The following is a 22,258-nucleotide window of genomic DNA, read 5'->3' on the forward strand; positions in this document are numbered from 1 at the left end:
CCTTGTGCTTCCCCCCTTGTGTTTCCCCCTCCTTGTGCTTCCCCCGTTGTTCTTTCCCCCTTGTGCTTCCCATCTTTTGCTTCTCCTCCTTGTTCTTCCCCCCTTGTTTTTCCCCCCTTGTTCTTCCCTTCCTTGTTCTTCCCTCCTTGTGCTTCCCTTCCTCGTTCTTCCCTCCTTGTGCTTCCCCCCGGTTTTTTTTGGGTCACTGCAGACACGCCAGGCTCCGTGGTGGTGGCGTGTCCCTCTCCTCGGTGCAGTCCCTGTGCTGTGCGAGGCCAGGGCAGGTTTCCAGGGCTGGGGAGATGGATGTGCCGTGGCCCCCGTGGATTTAGAGCAGCCTTGTGCAAGCATGGGGGTCACAGACCTTTAATAACCCATGCAAGATCCGGGGCACAGCCTTCCCTGAGGGATGCAGAGGGACAAACCCACACAAACACAGAAGGGGGGAAATAACACACTTAAACACAGCTTAACTTTTGCACAAGCTGCGTGCAAAGCTGGGTTTTGCCAGTCCCCATCCCCGTCCCCATCCCATCCAGAGGGTCCGAGGATGCCGGGAGCCCACCGGTGATGCTGTCCCTGCCCCTGGGCTCCCCCAGCCGCCCTCAGCATCCTCCGCGCACGGGGAAGGAGCAGGCGGCTCCCGGGCCGGCTTTGGGCCGATGATTCCGCTCGGGGTGGGGCTGCCGGGGTTTGCGGAGCAGGGAAAAACCCGCCCGTAGGACCAGGGCCACGCAGCCAATAGGCAGAGCGGGGCGAGTGGAGTGATTCTGCATCACGGCCCGCGATTACATCATGTCAGTCCTGCGGGGATGGCGGCCCGGCCACGTGGGCGCTCCGGAGTCGCTGAGACGTTTTCCTGAGCTCAGGCTGGGAGGAAACCGCAGCATGAGAAAGAAAACAAACCGGCCCCGGCACGGTTGGGCTCTGGCCACCGGGGCTACCGAGCCGGCCGGGCAGGCTGGTGCGGCTCCGCGGGCATCGGGAGCATCTCCGTCCCCGAGCGGCTCCGGCCGTGCTGAGCCCCAACGCGGCAGCTCCAGAACGGAGCAGCCCCGTCCTGCTGCCCCCCGCTCTCCCAGAGCGAGCCCCCGGCTGTTTGCCACATGCCAGCACACCTCAAACAGCGTGCCATGCTCCGTGCCCAGCCTCTGGCATCCTGCCTGCCCCGGGGCTTGTTTTGCTCCGGCAGAACGCGGCGTTAATCATTAATTTGTGTCGCAAACCGATTCAGAAGCCTCTTCTCTCCTTCACCGCGTGTAACTCGGCTTTGCCAACTGTCCCTTCCTGAGCTGCCAGCTTTGGTGGCACTCCAGTGCAGCCCCCACTGCAGGTTTATTTACCCTCGGGTTAAAGGGGGAAAGGTAAATGACCTGTGGCCATTTCCTATTTGCACTGGCATCCAAACCTGCTGCCCAATGCCTGACAGCGGCGACACTCAGCTTGCCCCAGGCTCTGCCCACGTGGGGCTTGGTGCCATGCTCTGTGCCCGGCTGGCAGCCCACGGTGGAGGGCAATGTGTGATGTGTGGAAGCCCCCAGACCATGGTGGGAGTTTGCACAGTTGCTGTGGGAGCAGGTTGGGAGAAGAGAATCCCATCAGGGTGCACAAACCTGGGCTCAGTTTGTGGAGTTGGATCACCAGAGGCTGGAGGGGCACACATGGGAAAGGCAAATCCCTGTGTGCTTGTGCTGCTCTTACACTCTTGCCTTTGCACCTGCTCTGGCCCCTGTTCAAGGCGGAATTTGGGGTTTTTGAGGGTTTTCCTTCATGAGTGTAACTGTGGGGATGCAGAGGACAATGGGGTGAAGACCTGGAAGGAGCAGCCCCCTGCTCCCAAATCCCCCAATCCCAAATCCCCCACTCCCACAGCCCCTGCTCCCAAATCCCCCACTCCCAAATCCTCCCCTCCCACATCCCCCATTCCCACAGCCCCTCCTGCCCAGCGCTGGACATTTCTGACCCGGTGCTTTTTGTGTGATTTTGCGCTGTCAGGGCAGCAGCAGCAGCAGCTCCACACCTTTCCCAGCAGATCCAGGCCAGGAGCCTCCCGGAATGTACCCAGGCACATGATCAGTGAGGGGTAAACAAGCTGGGGCAGGGCTGTTTAATGCTAATCTGTAGCTACAGGGAGGAGAAACCCTGTAGCCATTCCAGCTATTCCACACCCCCTTCCCCAGATTTAAACAACCAGGGTGGATCTCCACGTGTAGAACAGAGGGCACCGTTCTGCCAGCCTGGTTTGGTTTTGGCCAATGCCACTTCTCTGGGGTTCCTAAGCTGGTGTTCCCTCTCTGCCTATCAAAGCCACCATCATAATGGGGATGTTGGAACAAATTCCAGGCTGATGAGTCAGGAAAGTGGCTCTTGGATGGGCTGGGAACATCACCCATCTCTTTCCAGGTCACCAGGGGGGTGACCCACAGTTGCCCTCCAAGGACTATCAGTTAAGCCCTGCCAGGTGGGCAGGCATCCCACCGAGCACCCAGGTTGTCACCCATGTGTCTGCCTGATGCCACCCTCCAAAGATGTGCCACAATTTAGTGGGACACAAACTTAGCAGCACTGGCAGCACAGCACCGAGGGCAGCACGAGCCATACAGTGACACAAAGAGCAACTGCTGTGGACAAACCTTCTCCCATGGGAATACCCAGGCTCTGTCTCCTGGAGGAGAATGAGGACTCCCAGTTTTGACATCTGGGCCACACGTGTCCCCTGTGCTCAGGCCAGGCAGTGGAGCCAAGCGAGTCCCCAGATGACAGACAGACAGACAGACAGACAGACAACAGCAGCCCCAGCTCACACTAACAGTGTATTTATTGGAATATCTCACATGCAGGAACCAAGGAGATGACTTCTGGAGCAAGTTAAACAATGGCAGATTAATACAGTTGTCTCGTCCTTAACAGAAACACCTTCTACTTGAATACAGTGATGTTTTAGTGTTGGGTTTCTCTGCTTCTTGTGTATTTTGTTTCTCTTTACATAGTCAATCTCTTTAAACAGTTATGTCCCCTCTCTCCCCCTACCCCATTCCCAAACAAAAAAATATCCAGTATCTTCAGTAAATAAATATTATCCACTTTTATCTGGAAAGCCTACAGCCGTAATATACAGAGAAGCTATTACACAGGTTACATTTGTAGGGTTAACAACAGCTCATAGGAACATGTAGGGAACAAGGAGCTCGTACTCATAAAAACACGGAGCAGGGTGGGAATTTTGGAATAGTGAGTTTGCCATGGGCTAAAGAGAACCAGCAGCAGAGCCTGGTGCTGCTCAAGGCCAGCTGGCTCCTGGTGACACACAGCCTCACCTCTCTCCAGGTGAGGAGGAGGAGGAGGAGTGTGGAAGCTGGGGCAGGCACAGCCTGCTCTGGAGGCTGTGGGTTGGGATGGGTGGCTGGGAGGGGCTCTGTGGGCACCTCGTCTCCTGGGCTGGTGGGAGCCAACAGCAGAGGATGGGTTACCTCCAACACAGCTCTAAATCCACTCACTGCTTCACTATTTCCATAAAAATAACTGTTGTGAGCTGTTTTTTTTCCAGGGGAGGCTCTGCAAGGCTTGTGGTCAGCCCTGAGGAGGTAAACAATGATGGGGCTGGACGGGGATGGACGGCAATGGAGACAGCACAAGCAGCTCCCACTCCAGGGCTCCCAGCCACCACAGGAGACTCAACAGCTCACTGGATGGAACAGAGTGTTGGAAATCCATCTTGTTTGCTCTGCTGGGCTGCACATCCTGTCCCTGCAGGTGACACCAGGAGAGCAGGGCACAGAGGAGCAGGGACAGGCTGTGCTGGCCAGGAGGGAGCATCACCCCTGCCCTGGGCCTGAAACCACGGCCTGGATCTGTTCTTCCACCACTGGAGGGAAACATCTCGCCACCACAGCCAGCTCCCAGGCCTCCATTTTAAAGTGGAAACAGCCAGTGTATCCCATCAAAAATGCTGAATGAAGTAAACCAGAAATTCTCACTAAAAATTTCCTTCAGCTTGGAGGTGCAAGACCAGCCCTGAGAATGACAGAGCTGGTCTGAGCAGCACATCCTAGGGATGGAGGTGTGATAATCAGAAGGGAAAAGGTTTGTTGGAGGCTACGTGAGGGTCCCAGTAAGGACCAGTCTCAGCATTTATGCTGTTCCCTTTAGAGACACCGTGCTACGTTTTTATGAGCAGTTCTCCTATGAGCCTTACCTACACCCTAAACACCCTAAATGTCTGTACAGCACATTGTTACCTATTACACCTGCTGAAGATGCAGCTGAAATCTACACAGAACAATTTAAAAAAAAAAACCCCAAAACCCAAAGGATATATTTAAATAGAAACCATTGATTCCTTACATCTCAGCACATGAAGAGTTAACAGAAGAGGTTAAAAAGCACACTGGAAAGAAAATATATAGACAAAATAAATATTTTAACCTAGAACAGGGCGCGATTAGACCTTACAAAGGACCCCGAGAATAATTTAGTGTCATTGAGAGTCAAGCTGTGATTCCTAATATGCCTAGAAAGCACTGGGATGTTATTTCTTATGGAAAGTGGATCAGGCTGCAGCTCCATCCCTGTTCTCCCAAGCACTAGAGCCACATGAGTCCTCTGCCCACTTGCACAGAGGAAGCACTTTAGAGTGAAAGCAGAGGAGGGATAAATGGAGAAGTTGGTCCCCTGAAGTGAAAAACCTCTTCCCTTTGCCTCACACAGTTCCCACTGCTCCGGTTTTCAGCAGACCACAAGAGGACAGGGAAGATGAGAGATCCTGATACAGGACATTTGGGAAGCTCTAGCGTAGCTCTTGTATTTGTTAAAGAAGGTTTTGGGCTAAACCACCTGCTCTGCCACACTCTGCTCCCTTCGGTGCTTCCAGCCCTGAGAGCCCAGTGTGGTGGATTTGGGCTCCAGATCCATCCCAGCTCTTTCCAGAAGTGCATTTCCTGCCTAGGAAGGCATCTCCTGGGAGCTGCCCTACTTCCAGCAGAGCCACCACTTGTGCTGGTGGCACCTGCCACTCCCTGCAAGCTTTCCAGAGGATAATGCACAGTGTCAGCAGGGACCACGGGTTGCCTGGGGCTGCACACACCAAAAGAGCCCCCTGAGCTCTGCCAACACACTTTGCTCTGTATTTCCCCCCCAGCCTCAGCCTATTCTCATTCCACCTCTTTTCCTCCCAGCTGGAGAGAGAAATCACCGACAGCTCTGCAGAATCTTCCAGAAAGGGACCAGATTCTCCCTAAAGCAACACCTTGGAGGTCCCAGGACAGGTTTAGTGTAACAGAAAAAATGGGGCTTGGTGACAGTGACATCCGTGCCACTCTGCACCATCTGACAGCGTCCCCATGCCTGAACAATGTGATTATCCTCTCTGGCTTGGCAGGGAAGCTGGATTAACATGCTTAGAATCACCTGATGTGGCCATTTACAGGGTCAACGTGTTTCAAGGATTTAGAAAAGAAAACACACATTTAAAACAGCCACAGAGCTTTCTGCACTGACAGGAATACCAGCAATTCATTGTGTGCTGGCAAAACTGCTTGGGCCATGACCAGATGCTGTCTGAAATCAAATCAGCCTTGCCACAGAAGTTTCCTCAGCTCTCTGGGAGCTGGTGGCCACATCTGACATGTTGCAGCAAGCTGGCAGTGCCAATCCCTGAGCGTTGGGCTCACCTTGTGTTGAGCAGTGAGGGCAGTGGGTGAGAGCAGAAGTGTGCAGTGCAGCCAAGGCAGAGTGTTCCATTGGCCATGGAGAAGATGGAATGGGAGAAAGCCTCTGCAGACTCACACAGGAGAGCTTCAACTGGAGAGAGGGCCAGCAAGTGGGGAGAAAAGCTTGATCCCCAAGTTATCTCCATCCTTGAACTGGTTTTGCCTGTCCATTTGTAAGCTGTGCTACACAGAGCAGTGTTGAGGTGTCACATCAGCACAGAGGGGTGGCAGGACAGCCCTGCCTGGGCCCAGCTACATATGGAGGGATCCTGGAGGAGGCTACAGGCAGGGCAGGACAGAGAAGACAATGAGTAGGGAGAGCACAGAGTGAAACCTGACCTGGGATGGCCTGGAAATCCTGCACCAAACAACATCTCCCTTCAAAGATTAATGTGTCCGCTGTCCAAGTCCATCAGCGCTGCAGTCAGGCATTTGGTAACAGGCTTTGTGTGTCACAACGTCCCAAAGGGGGTGGTCCTCAGAGAGCGTGGTATGGGCTGATAAAATGCTATGCTCAGATAAAAGCTTCTATCACTTGGCCTAGAACAACTTTCAAGAGAGCTTGACACACATCAGCATCCTGGGAAGCTCAGACATGTCAGGTCAGAAGGAGGTTGCCTAAGCCAAGGAACACCCTGAGGAAGAGAGGCTGGAGCCTGCTGCCTGCACGGGCTTTTAGCTGATAAAGTGCCTCTCTGTCAGGATGGGAGATTCTCCTGCCATGCACTGCTCAGCTCTCTCTTTGATCCTGCCATCCTGCACCACTGGCTTCCTCCCAAGGAACGCACTGGGGGACGCGGCCGTGGCTGGAGCTCCAGCCCTGCCTGTCAGCCCAGCAAGGCAGGCACACATGCTGGAATCCCTTTGGCAGCCCCAGAGGAGCAGGAATCCTGGCCATGCCTCTGGCAAGCAAGGGAATATGTTTGTTTGCACAGAGGCTGCAGCCCCGTAGGAGCTGGGAGTTAATGAAGGGCACAAGGATCAAAAGACATTCCAAAAATCACAAATAGCACAGTCACAATCATTTCAGCACTTTCTCAGGCCTAAAGCTGGAAGGAAATGAGGAGTTTCACCTCCAGCCAGGCTGGCACAGCTAATCCCTCCATGGTAACCACTTCCCTCAGCGTTCCACACAAATCTCTGAGGTTTGCTCTTTTCCTCATGCCTACCCCCAAGAACCAGCATATCTGTCCTACCAGGCATGGCAGGGAATCCAGGAAGCTCAGTTCACACCCAATCCATAAGCAAGTCCCATCCATCTGCACGGATGTTTACACCAAATGCAGAGCTCTAGAGTCACCAAAGAAGCAATCTAAGGTAAGGAGAAAATAACTAAGCTATTTTAAAAGGCAAACACACCAGGAAAATTCCTGTGTGAGAATGGTCTCCCAAAGAGCGAGGTGCTTCCTGTGCCATCGTTACAGCATCCACTTAGCCCAGCATTTTCCATCCTTATCAACTGCCAGAGCTACTGGACATGGCCAACAGACTGCTTCAAATTAGAGCAAACCCAGATAAAACACAAGGCAAAAAATACCCTGTGAGATTTAGAAATGAAACACCACAGAAAGTGGGGAAAAGCGACCACCATATGGTACCAGGAGATGTGTGAGTGGGAGAGTAAAGGATTTTAACTTGTGAAGCACATGTTGAAAGGGGAACAGTTGTTCCTTGCTGTCAAATCCAACACGAAAGCCAATACATTAACATTTTATCTAAAAATAAAGACACACTCCTCCTGAACATTCCAGCTCAGTCAATTACATGCTGATTGACAGAGCCGTCTACTTGGCAGGACCTGCCTACAGAAGAGGATGATCCCTACATAAATTGAAGGGCAAGGCTGCTCTCTTCCCCCTGGGCTTTTGTTTCAGCCCAGTGTGACGTACTCGTGCATTCCGAAGGGGTTTTCAGCATCAAGAGCTGGTTTTGTGCAGCTGGGACAGGAAGGAGGGGATTAAGCGAGTGCTGGAGAATCGTGGTCTGGCAGGAATAGTGTTGGATTTAAATAGAAAGAGTCAGCTCGTGGGGGTGGATCATTTGGGGAGGGAGGGAGGGAAGGAGAAGCAAACTATGGAATGGGGGGACGGGAGTCGTTGTTAGCCAAGGGCTGTGGGAGGACAGAGTGGCCGTGCGGCGACATTGGCCGGGCGGAGCACGGGGCGGGAGGGAGGGCGGCTCCGCGCCACCTTCACAGTGCAAAGAGGGCGTCCTCCGAGCGCTCCTGCTTTTTCCTGCTGGAAGGATTTGTCGGAGGGGTGGGGGCTTCCAGGGGAGGGGATGGCAGGTTGGGAACCATCTCCGCCGCTTTGGCTCGCTCTTCTAAAAATTTGTCAAACTCTGCAATGTAAAAACAGAAGGAAGACAGGTAAGGATGGGGGCCGTGGGTTTGGCCCCAGGGACAGAGGTTGGCAGGGGCTGAAATTCCAGGGCCTGGCATCCTGTCGGGCTGTGTTTGCAGGCACGAATAGTGGTACAGCCTGACTTCCTCGGGAAAGGGTACAGCCGTCCTTGGAGACACCCGAGCTCAGGCAGCAGCTGGAATCAAACCCACACTGTGCCACCGGCTGTGACAGAACTAGGGAAACATCATTCCAAAGGGCTGAGCAGCTTGGGGACACATTCCTGCTGGCACAAACACGGAGCACAGCCAAGGAAGATGGCAGGGAAGCACTTACAGCCAGGAGGGCTCCCCACACCATAAATAGGAACCTTTTGCTGTGAAATGCTCTCCTCCCCCCTTTCTGAGCATGGAAGCATTTGCTGGGGAACATCAGGCTGGGAGAAGGCAGCACCTCAGCAGGGATCACAGCAAATTCCATCTGAGCACTAACCTGGGAATGGCTCATAGCCAGGGGCATCTCTGCTTACCTTCACTGGTCACTCCTTCTTCCAGTTCGTTGCCTTTCTGCAATGGAACAAAAAGGCACATGAGCACAGGCACTGCCTCCCTTCCCTGTCATCCCCTCCACCTTTAATACAACTGGACAGTTTCCACCACTTGTTTCCACATATTAACCATGGGAGCAGGGTGACCTGGGGAAATCACAGGGCTCCCACCTCGGGAGGCCGGTGGGGACTGACATTTCACTGTGCTGCAGAGCAGGAGGGCGAGCACTGAGGTGCCTCTGAAGATTCCTGGTGGACAGCTAAGCTTTCCCTGTTGTATCTGAATGCCAGTCCAGCACTGTTTCCCCTTCAGACACTAATTCTGGTCCAAATCTGAGCTGTGTGAGTCACACACACACTGTACCAGATGGCATCTTTTCTGCCACACAGTCCTTTAAAAAGTCAGCTGTGGTTTGCATTGTGTCTTCAAATAAAATGCCCTTTTAGCTGACAAAGGACACGTGCAAAATTGTTTGGGGTCAACATTCCTCTTGTGAGAGTTCGTTTTAGGCTTCATACAAAAATATAGCAGCTTTCATGTGCCCATGCTGCACAAAGACAAGAGCAGGGTGAGCTGGATGAAGGATACTGACAGCAGTTGGTGTTTGTCCATCAGAATCAAAGGCTGGGAATGCCACAGGGTCACTGCATTTCCACCAGTTTGTGCATTTCAATGTGCTTTTCAAATAATAAATTAAAAGTCCAGGGATAGGCATCCTTGTCAATCTATCAGGATGTTTAAGATGGGTAAAAATACTGGTGGAAAACCTGATGCTGAAACTGCTTTGAAAAGTAAGGTATTTTCTATACTTGGCTTCTCTGCCAGGAGTGGGAACACACTGGCTGTCCTCACATTTTAGAGCCTGAGCATCTCCTGGCTTCCTACTGCACTGAGGTTTCCAAAGGTTCACAGCAGCCTCTTCACAGGCAGAGCTGCTGTTTGTCCCAGTGTACCCCAAAAAAGGGTAAGGAAATACCATTTATCTAACCTAACCTGCAGCTTCCTCACCTGGGAAGCAGAGAATTGAAATGAGCTGTTAACAAAACAAGGAGGAGGGGACCCAGAGTGAAAAACAAAAATCCAGTCCAAATTTTCACAGGCATCTCTCTGCTGCACCCACACAGGCTGGGATGGGGACCCAGGGACATCCCCAGGCTTGCTCCGGCATTTCCAGGACACTTCTCTGCTTTGTTCCTTTTGAGCAAGCCTGTGCTGGGGATGACAGATGCACAGAGCTACCTCCATAACTCTCTATCAGGTCTCCTCTCCCTCTAAATTAATTTAAATGGCAAAGACAAAAGTTTATTGGTTAAGCAGAGTGGACATGCTACATTTACTGAATTTCATTAACAAAATGAGGCCAGTTTGTAATGAAATTTGAAAGTGACTCCTGTAGCAAGGCCTGACAAACCTACCTGCAGCTGGAACCCAGTGACATTTCAGAGCCAGCCAGTCAGTCTGCCAAAATCAAACACTGAACCTGGAATCAAACACTGAACCTGGAATCTGTTTAAGCACTTCAGGCACCTCGGGAGAGCTGCAGAATTTTCTTCCTTCCCGTAGAGCCAGCTCCTCCAGTGCCAGAGCACAGGCTGACGTGCCAGAGCGTGCCTGCAGCTGAATCCCACAGCTCCCAGCTGGAGCTGAGCAGGCAGCTCAGGGGGCTGGGGGACACCCTAAGGAGTCTGGAGTTTTCTGCCTCAGACTGGGAGAATGGAAGGAGATGATCCTTGGGGATGTGGTGAGTGCAAGTTCAGTTCACTAAAACCATGTTTTAAAAGAACAGTGTGAACACAGCCCCCACCACCCACCCCTCAAATTGCACTTGGCTGATTTGAGTCATATGCTTACACTGAAAAAAACCAAAACAGAATGTGTACTAGTTTATCCTGCTTAAACCAAATGTGTGTTGGGACAGCAAAACAAACTCCAGGGTGAAGACAAAGCTACTTTTAGTTCTGCTTTTTGTTTGTTTGTTTAATAATTACTAGACAATAATAATTTAGGAGAAAGTTATAAACACTGAAGAGAGACTGTTATAAATCTTTATTATTACTATTATGAAACATGTCAAGATTGCCTGCCAGTTTAACAAAGACATCTTGATTGGAAAGGAATCTAAGCCCTGATCCAGCATCTCTTAAAAGCATGCCTCAACTTAAGCATGAACTTAGATCCTGTCTAAATAATGAAGCTTTAAATATGGACTTTAAGAAAAAGTCAGGCCATATTTAATGCTTCCCTATTTGAGGATCACAGTCCCACATTTTCTGGAACATGTGCTATTCTGTGATGTTCACATGGAAAAGGGAAAATAAAACAGCTCAGAAAAGAAGTGTTTTGATTGAATTGCTGAACACGACCCTGACTCCTCTGCTTGGATATTCCCTTCAAAGGGAACCAAACTCTGTTTGGGAAGTTTCACTGCTTCCTGCTATGAAAAGTACCAGGAACTCAGCAATGCATTGAAAGTTACCCGTGCAAGTGAAAAATGAAAATATAAAGAGTCTCACCAAGTCGGTACTGAGCCACTCCTCAATGTCATCCATGACAGAGGACTGTGCAACAGGGATCTAGGGAGTGCAGCGAGAGAACAGCAAGGCAGGCAAAAACCAAAACACATCCACAATCATGGCCACAGAGCGATGGAAAACGCCAGAAATAAGATTAAAAACAAAACAAAAACAAAGATGTAAGATGTGCTGGAAAAAAAAAAAAAAAAAAAGAAGGCAACAAAATATAAATGGCATTTCAAATAAAGAAACAACTTGGAAAGGAAATTATGAACAACAAGGCTAAAAAAAACAGGAGAAAGATTATGGGGAATGACGTGACTGGATGCCAGTGTAAGATGAGTAACTTCTCGACCACATATTAAAACCATCAAGGTGGACTGATGATTCTAATCTTGATCGTGAAATGCTTTTAAGGGTAGAATACTGGATATCAGTTAGGTTTTGAAATGTTAAATTTACACCTTTTGTTTTTTTAAAATGGATATTAGCCACAGTGAAGGGTTAGAAAAAAGAGGGGCTCAAAGTCTTCAGGCAACACTCCTATGAAAACAAATTGGTTTTCCGTGCAGGTGGAGAAGCCAGAGCCCAGGGTACAGTCATGCTTCCTCCCAGATCCTCCTCCCACCACACCACCAAGCCCTGGCAAGCCCTGGCACAAGGGTTTAAAGCAAAACTGTCCCAGCTCCCATTTCCCACTCCTCAGCCAAAGGTGACCCCTTTGGCAGAGCTCAGCATGTGCCAGTGCAAAGTGTGAAGTCTCAGGTGAGGGAGGAAGAGGATGGGGCAGAGGAGGAGAGCACAGCCCCAGAGCTGCAGCAGGGTTCTCCAGAGCAGCTCAGGCTCCAGGGATAGTTTAACACTCAGGCATGGAAGGTTTGCCTCTACTCCTGCAGTGGAACTGCTCATGGCACCAGTGTGATTACACCGGGCAGCACAGAGGCAGCTGAAGGGCAGCGATGTCACGCAGTGCTGAGGATAACTGGGTCAGCAAAGGGAAATTACTGAGTATTAGGTGTAGAATTTCCTCACTTAACTACACTGCTTAATACAGCAGAGGCCTGCCGAGGTAAACAGGAAAACACCAAATAGATCTGGTAAGGACAACCTGAGAAATAGTTGGAAAACAATGTCAGACATGTGAGTTCCAGGCCAGGGCATGGCAGCTGAGCACAGGGCTGGCAGGGAGGAGACCTGGCACTGCTAGAGGGACTCTCCTAGGCAGAAAAGCTGTCAGGGGCTCCCCACAGCTTTGCCTGAAACCTCTCACAGGAATCCCACCCTAGACGTGATAAAAAACCTTGTGGATGTGGTTAGGACATGGTTTAGTTGTGGCCTTGGCAGTGGTGGGTTAATGGTTGGACCTGATGGTCTTGGAGGTCTTTTCCGACCTTAATGACTCTGTGATTCATTAAGAAAAGCTGGAAGAGGCTCTGCAGATTAATTTCCTGGGAGATGGAGTTTTCTCGGCACTTCTAGCAGGGGGAGATGGACAGGTGCTGGATCACACAGGCTGAGGCTGTTTAGCAAAGCTCCTCAGGAATTTTTGCACAGAATCAAGTGGCCCTTTGTACTGAGGAGGCCAGTTAAGCCCTTGCTTGAGGTGAGGTGTGCTAAAGTGGGTTAGTTGTGTCCAAGAACTGGAAATCCGGAACTCAAACCAAAGCATCTCCCTCAAAAAGCAGCACCAGGAAGGTGGCTGAGGTCTGACTTGACAAGTTGCTGGACAAAGTGACAGTCCCCAGGGTCACAGGTACAAGTGACATTTTGCTTCCAGCGAATTCATAAAGAACCCAAACAGAAAATAAATTCCTGCAGTTTCCTCTGGAATGGGCCAGATTTAGGATAAGTGTCCCTTTCTGACTTCCTGAATCGTGCACACACAACACTATCACAGCTGGCCACTCACAAGGGAAGAGCTCTAAGCACCTTCCAACACATTCCTTCCCAAGGACAAGCTGCATCTTGTAAAACTGTCTCCTTGGTTTAACAGCTTTATAAAATATTGGCTTCAGAGATAAAAAGTAATGATTTCATTCATCCTACAGCAACCTAAAACCTACTGCAGATGTTGCATTGCTGCCTCTCTCTTGTGTTGCTTAACCCTGTGGAAGGTGCAGCCTCTGAGCTGTTGCTTGGGTTGCAGCTCAGAAAGGTGATTATGTTTCTCTAAGGATAAGAACATGTACATGGAAGGGAGGAGGGAAAAACCTGGTTTATTTTTCCTTTTCTGTGAATAAAATTTACAGGAACACAGGGGGCTCCAAGAGAGCTGGAGGGGGATTTTGGATGAAGCCCTGCAGTGACAGGACAAGGAGGAATGGCTTTAAGCTGAAAAAGGGTGGATTTGGATTAGATATTAGAAGAGATTATTCCCTGTGAGGGTAGGGAGGCCCTGGCACAGGTTGCCAGAGAAGCTGTGGTAGTGTTCCAGGCCAGGTTGGATGGGGCTTGGAGCAACCTGGGATAGTGGAAGGTGTCCCTGCCTATAGCAGGGGGCTGGAATAAGATGATCTTTTTTTCCAACCCAAACCATTCCAGGATTTTATTAATATAAGAGCAGCTGTTCTAAAAAGTGTGGCAGTACACTGCCCCTGTATTAGAAGGAACAGCAGCTCAAATCTTGATTATCCTCAAAACATGACAGATGACTGATCAAGTACTGAATTCCTGAGAATCACAGGACTCTTGAATTTGCAGAAGTCCTCGAAGAACAGCTCAGCAGCACAAGAGTTTGTGCTGTGGTGTTTCGTAACAATTTTTAAAAATGGAAATTAAAAAAAAGCAAAAAAAAGGAATTCTACTTTCAGCTACAGCTACTTATAACAAACAAACATAGCCCTCAGAAGTGCAAGAGCACTTCTTGCAGAGAAGCAGACAAAGCTGTAAGATAAACATCTGAGTGTGTCAGCCGTTTGCTATTCAGCACTGACCTTTCAAAAAGCTTTCCCTGTCTCCCAGCACACCCACAGAAGTGCTGAGGGCTCCTATCTATTGCTCCTTCCATGCACAAACTTCCAGTTTACCTTCCTGAGACTCTGAGCCCCATCTCCTCATAAAACATGGGTTACATGTGTCAGGTTTAATTTGTTCAGGAATAAAGAGGGAGGAAACTCTCAAAAAGCAACTGGAAGTTTAAAAATAGTTTAAGGATAACATTGTAACATTTATTTTTCATTTTAAACTGAGAAGAGAATGTACAGAGAAGCTCAGGTTTTTGCCAGTCAGTTGGGCACTTGGCAAGTCTTCCCCTTTCAGAAGCCCTAAACTGAAAAATGTGCAGGGGAATTTTGTTACAACTAACCCCTAAATCACAACAGAGGCAATGTAAAAATAAAATAACTAGTTTGCACATTAAAAAAAGGCAACAGTTTCTGGGAACAAGCAGCAGTGGCAGCCACAGACTACATGGAAAGAACTCTGGAATGGGACACTGCCTTGTTAATATTTTGATTATGCAAACTTGCATGGTCTAGTGAAGCTTTCAGTCTTGGCAAGAGAGCTCCCCAGATAGTGCAGGCTGCAAGAGCTGTTTGTATAAAGATATTGTGATTTTTTTTTTTTAAGGCTATACTTACAGGAAATGGAAATTAAGTCACAAAATATTTTTGGGTACTTCAAGTAACTGGCTCTAATTAAAAGCTGGTCTGATTGTTTAAATTCCTTTTTTATTTAGTCTTTGGAAAATCCTACAAATGGGATCATCTCAACAGTCCTGAAAGAGAAATGGAAAAAGAGGGCTGGGAGAATAAAAGTGAGTGCTCAATCCCACAAAACCCATAGGAACCTGGAATTCAAGTTCCTACTTATCTAAGCTAGATTGTGTTGATGTTCTCACTAGCAATCAAAAGCCAAAGAGTATTGCCAATATTTTTCCTCAGAAGTCATAAAATCCAATATTCTACCCTTAAAAAGACAGTTTAAGGTTATTATTATCACATTTTATTTCTATTAAAAATGATCCCACTGGAAAAGAAGCAGGTATGAAATGACAATTCAGGTCTCTAGGTGAGCTCATTAATGTTCTTAAAATGTTTAACAAGGTTTATGCTAATTGTTGCTAGACTACTGCCTTGTAATAGCTTCGTTAATTCCACTTCTTTCTAGATGTTTAACAAAGCTGACACCAGTTCTTGGTTAGTTGCTACTCACTCCCCCTTGCTGGTTAGCAGTAGTAAAGGTCTGTCATTCCTACAGCAGCACTAGGAGCACACTAGCAGGCTACTCCAGCTTACTACTACAGCCTTACCATCTATTTAAAGCTGTTGTCATCTTGAAATAGCTGCTTGGCCTCAATATTAGACTATGCTTGACTTTATGTGCAAGGATGAAATGAACTCCTTGGTTACTCCTGAGTGTGTTTGCACATTGCAGGGCAGGAGCTGGGCTGCAGCGTGTCCCCAGGCTGTGCCCTGGCTCTGACAGCTGTACAACAACAGCCCAGCTGCATGTGGCAGGCGTGTCCAGGCAGTGCCACCACCACTGCCACTGCCACCAGGGCTTGGGCTGTCCCTGCACAGAGCTCTGCAAACACCACAGAGACCCCTGTGGTGTTTGGAGGCTCCTGCTTGCCTTCAACAGGGAGAGGGGTCCCACCACATGGGAGAAATGAGATCTTCACGTGCCTGGTTTTGGGCTTATCCACAATTCAAGCACTTCAGTCTCCAAGAAGATGATGTTATTCAACAGTCTCATGTTACCCAAGTCATTTCCACATCTCAGATCCTATCTCTCTCTTGAAGGCACATAGCGGCATCCCACTTGGTTACTAATTAACAGAGGTTTCATTTAATCTTCACTCACCTATCTTCCCTACAAAGAGGGCTCTCCTGTCTAGCCAGGCATGCTGCTGCCAGTCAAGATAGAATGCTGAGTGGTGTTCCTATCACTTTCTGTGAGTTCTGGTTCAGTTTCATCCTTCCCCTGCCACTGTCCCAGTTAATGTCCTAACATGGTGTGGCTTAAGCAACACCTACTTCTCACTTTCATAACAAATAACCCATTTGGTATGTGAGTGGGTTGAGAGATTATTCTAAGAAAGGAATATATTAATACAAATCCAATTTCATGAGAAGGGAACTGAGACCACCTAAATGTGGCTCTGTGGTAAAGTCTGTGCCTGATTGCTGCTGATAGGGACCCCTGTGTGAGACCTGAAAAACCCAGATCTGCCACTGAACAGCTCACCTCCCATCCCTCAGCCACATAAAAACCAGAAACATTTTCTGCCAATATAATTTTGTCTATTTTAGTTTTGTAGGTAGAGCTGAGATGGATAAAAGTGTGGCTTGTGTCTGTCTCCATGGTTCTGGCATCATCTTGATGGCAGAACTGAGCCACAGGTTAACTGGAAACAAGAACAACACTGCCAAATTCACTGGGACTGCAAAGGTGTGTGGTGAACTGGGATGCAGAGAAATGGAGTGGGAAGGATTCAGCCCAAAGCTGAAATGTATCACAGCTTGTAGAGAGGAATGTCAGGTTGTGAGGGATGTGAGAACCACTCTGGCAGGTGGAGAATTCCTTTTGAGTGGGTCTCAGTGTTGTGCAGGCACAGGGAACAGCAGTGTCAGCTCACCCCTTTCCTCACCAAAGCACAAAAAGTACCCACAGAGTAGGCAGAACAAGTTCATACCTGGGATTCTAGTTATCCACTGGCATTGTAAATGCTACAGGTCATATTAATAAACACTGTTAAGAACTACAGCCAGTTAAGAGAGAAACGGAGTTAATGATTAGTTCAGTTTTATTTTAGGTATTTCTCTCTTGTGTTTAGCATACAAACAAGGTGGCAGGTTTGTGCAGTGACTGGTTGACAGCCAGGCCCCCTTCCCTCCCCAGATCCATATGCCTCCATGAATGCTGCAGTATCCTTTTTCCAGACTGAATAACCACAAGCCAATGAAGGAATATGCTGTTTGCTTTTTTAATAAAGCAGTGGTGTGAGTGGTGTGAACAGCAGGGGTGCTGATTTCATGCTCCCCAGCTCTTGTAAACAGTGGAAAGGCAAAGAAGAAGAACTAACTCAATCACTGGATTATTCATTATGGATGAACATCTCACAGTGGCACAGCACACCCCTGGCTGCAACAGAGCCTCTGAACAGCGAGAGCCTCTGAGCCACAGCCAACAGCATCAGAGGCACAGCTGATCCTGCTGCTCATTTTACAGCTTTTCACCCTCACCTTGTGAGCTCTGGGTGCCTGACAGCACCAAAATGACACTCTGGCTCCCAGGGACGGGTACCCACAGTGGGCTTATCCACGTGTGTGAGCAGCCATGGAGCTGCTTTTGGGCAGGCAGAGACAGCACCTGTCCCATCACTGTGTGCGCACCGGCCGTGCAAAATTCTGTCAAATTCCCAGGCTGGCCCTGAGAAATAATCTGGATTAGCCCTAAATCCAGAAGAATAAATGCAAGTGTTTCACAGAGTAGATACTGCACACTCTGGATTTTCTAAACTTCAAGCTTTCTGGGATGTTTCTCTTTTTTAAGCACTGGGCAGCCCAGCCTGGGGCATTCAGGGCTCTCCCTGGAGTGAGACATTCCTGTTCCTGGTGCCCAGCCCCACATGCTGCCCTGCCAGCAGACCCCAGAGCAAAGGGAATTCTCCCTGCACTTCTCTGAACTCAGCTGCAGCCAGGACTGTCTCAGGAGGATTTTCTATAGTTAGGTCACATTATTGGTACTAATCTCAAACATTTAAAATGATGGATAACATGGTCCAAAAAAAATGGTCTCAGAACTTGGCTTTAAGGCACAGCTGAGGGTATTTTTCCTTTCCTCTGGCTTCTGCACCTAAAGCAAGCTTTGAACTTCTCTCTGCAAGCACATTGATGAAGGACAACTTCAAACAAGGTCAGAATGTGCACAGGTTCAGTGATCTTCAGAAGCCTGATTTTATCAAGGCATTGGCATCACCAGACACAGGAATTAAATCCTTAAAGCCAGAAACACTATTGTACCTTTTGGAGTCTGATTCCTAATGCCAGTGGGGTTGAAGATGCCAATCTGGGCAGCAGTTCTCCCATTCCCTTCCTTGCATAAAGAATGATCCCTGCATTACTCAGTTCAATTCAATATGATCCTACAACTTCCCTATGTTTACTCCAGACCATGAAGCTAAGCACTACCAGAAAAAGCTGCTTTACAGATAGATAACAATGTCCTCTTTATGAATAAGATCCGTGAGACTTGTGTTTATCCCTCGAAAAGTGGATACTGCATAAATAAATCAAGACAGTAGAAGGAACCAATTGGATCCCCAGGCCTCTTCTGAAGGTGACATGGGATCCTACAAATGATTCAGTTATTTACAGGTCTTTGCGCTGTATAAACCAGAAATTGGTGCAAATGTTTCCCTTTGCCCCAGGTAATGATGCAGGTGCGAAATAAACTCCTTGTACTGTCCGATTTGAAGCGGTTCAACAGGGCAGGACGAGAGGTGAATGGAGGATGGTTATTCTAGGTCAGGGACTGGGGTGGGCAGGAGGAATTCACTGGTGAAGTCCTCACCATTCCTTGTGTAATTAGCCACTTGTCTATGGGCTCCATGTCTGAGTTCCCACCTTTACCTCTCCTCTGTGTTGAGAACAGAAAGGTCCATAAAGAGAGAAACCACAGCAACAACCCGTGATAAAGTAATAAAACAGTTAAAAACTTCACATACACAGACACACACAAACACACACAGAGTTGCCTACAGTAGCTTCTGGCAGCAGCTGTGTCCCCCTCTGCCTGTCAGCTCTGTCCATAAGGGGACAGACCTCACCCAGAATTCTGCACTTCCTACAGACAGCTCACAGCGTTTTAGCACTCCCTCCATGATGTCCTTAAAAATAAAAATAATAATGATAAAATAAACCAATCGCTGGCTAGTAGTGAGGCTGATGTTTGTCATCTTCTTAGAAGAAGGAAAAGTGAGGCTGTACAAGCTGCTGCAGGCAGTGAGACTGCCCTGGAAACTCTTGTGTGACAGTCTGTGGAGTCCCCCTTGTTTATGAGGCTGTGGGTTGCAGCACCCCCTGCTCATGTCCTTGACCTCAGCAGACAGACTGTGCCCCACACAGACAGCACAGCACCTCTGCAATGGTGCTGAGTGGAGGCAAGTCAGGGCAGTTTGCTGCAGTGTCCTGGCAGCCTTTCAAACTGCCCCTCTTGAAAAGCACAGAGGTGAAAGGACTGCTGATGCATCCAGCTCCCCTGAGCAGGCAGCAGACTGCATGGCACAGCACCACCAACACTCTGAGATGGTTTTGTGTCCTTCAGCACCTCCTCCCTGAGCCAGGGGATGCAGAGTCATCTCCAGCTCTGGAGGGGCTTCTCTGGGCTCAGCAGAGTGCAGTGGCTCCAGCCCAGACCTGGGTGAGCTCAGCAGAGAGCCATTGGTGTGTTATGTACATGCACCCAGACACCTCCCTGTCCCCATTAACACAGGTAATGGAGAATCAGCTGCAATCTTTTATGTCTCATTTTATGAGGGGAAAAAAATAAGGGGAAATCATTCCAATTTCATCTACTCTCTGTGTAACAGCAGAGAATTGTTTCTTGGACACCTCTCCTCCCGGTTGTGATCATGCAACAACTCAGTGGCAACAAAAGCAATTCCCAACATGGAAAAGCAATATTAAGAAAACAGTGTATTTTTAGCTCATCTTGTTTCCAGCTGCTAAATCACATTAAAAGCCAGCTAATGCCACGTGATCAGCCCTGTCTCTGCAGACCATTCTGAGAATGACTGCATTAGAAACGTTGGATGTGCTGAATTCTGCCACTGGACAACTGTGCTGGAACGAGACGTGTGTGAAGAATGTGTTGCAAAGCTTTTGGCTCCTCCCCAGAGCTGTTCTTAAATTAGCTCTACCCAAATTAAAGCCTGGCTTTTCGTTTACTGAGCACTGCCAGTTTTTTGCTCCACATGCTGGGGCTGGTAACTTTAGGAGAGTTTAATTCTTATTTCCTTCAAGAAGAGACACCCACAAGCCTCGCAACAGTTGAGAAAAAGTGTTTACCAATTACAGAGCAACTGCATTTCAAAACAAGCTCTTCTGATTATATGTTACAGTCTCCAGGACCTTTGAAAAGAGGCTGAAAGTCTCAACATCTCATAGCCCCAAGTTCCACAACCCAAAAGGCATTTACCCCAAAAAACTTTGACCCTCAGATGAGCTTAGCCACAGCCCTTTGAACTGACAGCACTTGGGGCAGAGCAGCAGCTCTGCTGGTGTGAATGACATGTTGTGCTGGTGCCTAAAGCAGAACTGGCTGGGAAGAGAAGTGTTAATAAATAAAGACATGACCCTGAGGCCACTGGGGGATACAGCCCTCTTGACCAGATAAATGCAAGGCCCTTGCAATTGGTTAGCCAGGAACAAAGAGCAGGATCTCAAATCCCAGGTCCTGCCAATAACAGTTCAGTGATATTGGAGGCTTGGGATGTCACACTGGATTCAGGAATTCCTGTGAAGGAATATTTCTGCCCTTGCTCCTCATGCTTCCCCTTTTCTCTCAGTACTGCTGCCATGAGATTTTGTGGGGCTCAGCTCCAGCTGGCCATGGGGCTGACCTGGGTGATAAATTGCCCTTCCTGCAGGAGGACAGGGACAGGAGGATGCAGGCAGGTTTGTGGGGTGGGGCATGCTCTGTGAGAGCTGAGGCCCTGCTCTCACTGAATGATGGCCTGGGCAGGCAGGCAGCTGTGATCTGACCCCAGCTGGCTCCCAACACAAATTCCCCCTGGCTTGGAGCACAAGCTGCCAGGCATGCCAGCTGCCCAGAGCACTCCCACTTCATGAAAGAACCAGGGTGGGATCAGCCAAGGCATGGGGAGGCAAATCTCCCCGGTGAGAGGCATGTGCACACTGCATTGGCTCTTCCATGCTATGCTGGCTCTGCCGTGCTCCCTAGTGGTCAGCACAGCCCAAAATTGGACTGGAAAAGGCTCTGGTTCTGTTCTCTAAAACCTCACACACAGCTGTGTACAAAAGAGCAGCAGAGTTTTTAAAAGCAGGGTTGTAGAAAGGGGTTGAGGGATGATCTGAAAGCTCCTTCACTTCTGCCTTCAGCGAGGGATGCAGACAAAGCTGCCCAAGCTCTCTCACCCGTGTTTGAAGTGTCAGCTGCTGTGAGGTGACAGCACATGGGGCTCTTCTGCCCACACAAGAGAGCAAGAGCCTGCCCTGGGCAGACAGAACAGGCTGCAAGCAAGGGCAGTTATGGCAAGGAATGTGAAGCATTAAAAGTCTGCATCATTTCTCTCCCTGTAACTTGTGTATCCATGCACTTGAAGCAAAATCTAGTAGATTAAGACTTTCATAAGCAAAACCAAACCAAGCCAATGCACATCAGTGTTCACAGTATATTCCCCACTTAATTCTCCTCAGCAGTGATTCCAGGCAAAGAGCTGGACTCCCCAGACAGGCTGCAAGGACACAGGAGAATTTACCCACTGCGATTCTGAAGTCTTTTAGACTGAAGTGCAGCATCCCTTTAGAGATCATTACTGAGACAGTACTTGCTCCCAGATATCAATTCAAAATAGCCATTACTACCACGTTGCTGGAATACAGAATGAGAAGCTCAGTCAAAGCAGCCAGCTTGGATTCCACGTGGATAACAAAACTCAGAGCTGTGACCTACCCCTCCTGTGTTCTGTTTCCGGACATCCAGGGCAGATGCCAGTCCTTTGACAGCCTGTGGGTCCTCATACGTCACGCTGGAAGAGAAGAACAAACCACAGAACTAGCAAGAAACTCCAGCAATCACCCATCAGCAATCAGGCCTGGGTTGGAAGGGATGTTAAAAGATCCTCTCATTCCACCCCTGCCATGGGCAGGGACACCTTCCACCATCCCAGGTTGCTCCACACTCTGTCCAAACTGGCCTTGGACACTTCTAGGTATGGGGCAGCCACAGCTTCTCTGGGCAACATGTGTCAGTGCTTCAACACCCTCACAAGGAAGAATTTCTTCCCAATATTCAATTTAGCCCTTCAAACTCTCTTAGTTTCAAGCCATTCCCCTTTGTCCTGTCACTCCAGACCCTTGTAAATAGTCTCTGCTCATCTTTCTTGTAGGCTCCCTTCAGGTATTTGAATTAGGTCACCCCAATTCCTTCTCTTTTCCAGGCTGAACAATCCCAATTCTCCC

The 22,258-nt window shown here is 48.9% G+C and overlaps 1 protein-coding gene across 2 annotated transcripts in view; it reads right to left on the reverse strand.

The window, feature by feature from the left end:
* Positions 1–2,835: 2,835 nt before the first annotated feature.
* The window catches only part of TOM1L2 (target of myb1 like 2 membrane trafficking protein), a 56,133-nt gene continuing 36,710 nt past the window's right edge, over positions 2,836–22,258 (reverse strand). Inside the window, exons 12-16 of one of the 2 annotated variants that reach the window (XM_058815981.1) lie at positions 21,750–21,825; positions 18,627–18,692; positions 11,112–11,171; positions 8,580–8,616; positions 2,836–8,048 (exon numbers count right to left, since the gene is read on the reverse strand). In XM_058815981.1, the coding sequence (XP_058671964.1) occupies positions 7,900–8,048; positions 8,580–8,616; positions 11,112–11,171; positions 18,627–18,692; positions 21,750–21,825 (388 nt within the window). In that variant the 3' untranslated portion in view covers positions 2,836–7,899. The remainder of the gene's footprint in view (positions 8,049–8,579; positions 8,617–11,111; positions 11,172–18,626; positions 18,693–21,749; positions 21,826–22,258) is intronic. The other variant, XM_058815980.1, reaches the window with a different exon arrangement.

The sequence above is a fragment of the Ammospiza caudacuta genome, chromosome 17 (assembly GCF_027887145.1).
Source record: "Ammospiza caudacuta isolate bAmmCau1 chromosome 17, bAmmCau1.pri, whole genome shotgun sequence".
NCBI lineage: Eukaryota > Metazoa > Chordata > Aves > Passeriformes > Passerellidae > Ammospiza > Ammospiza caudacuta.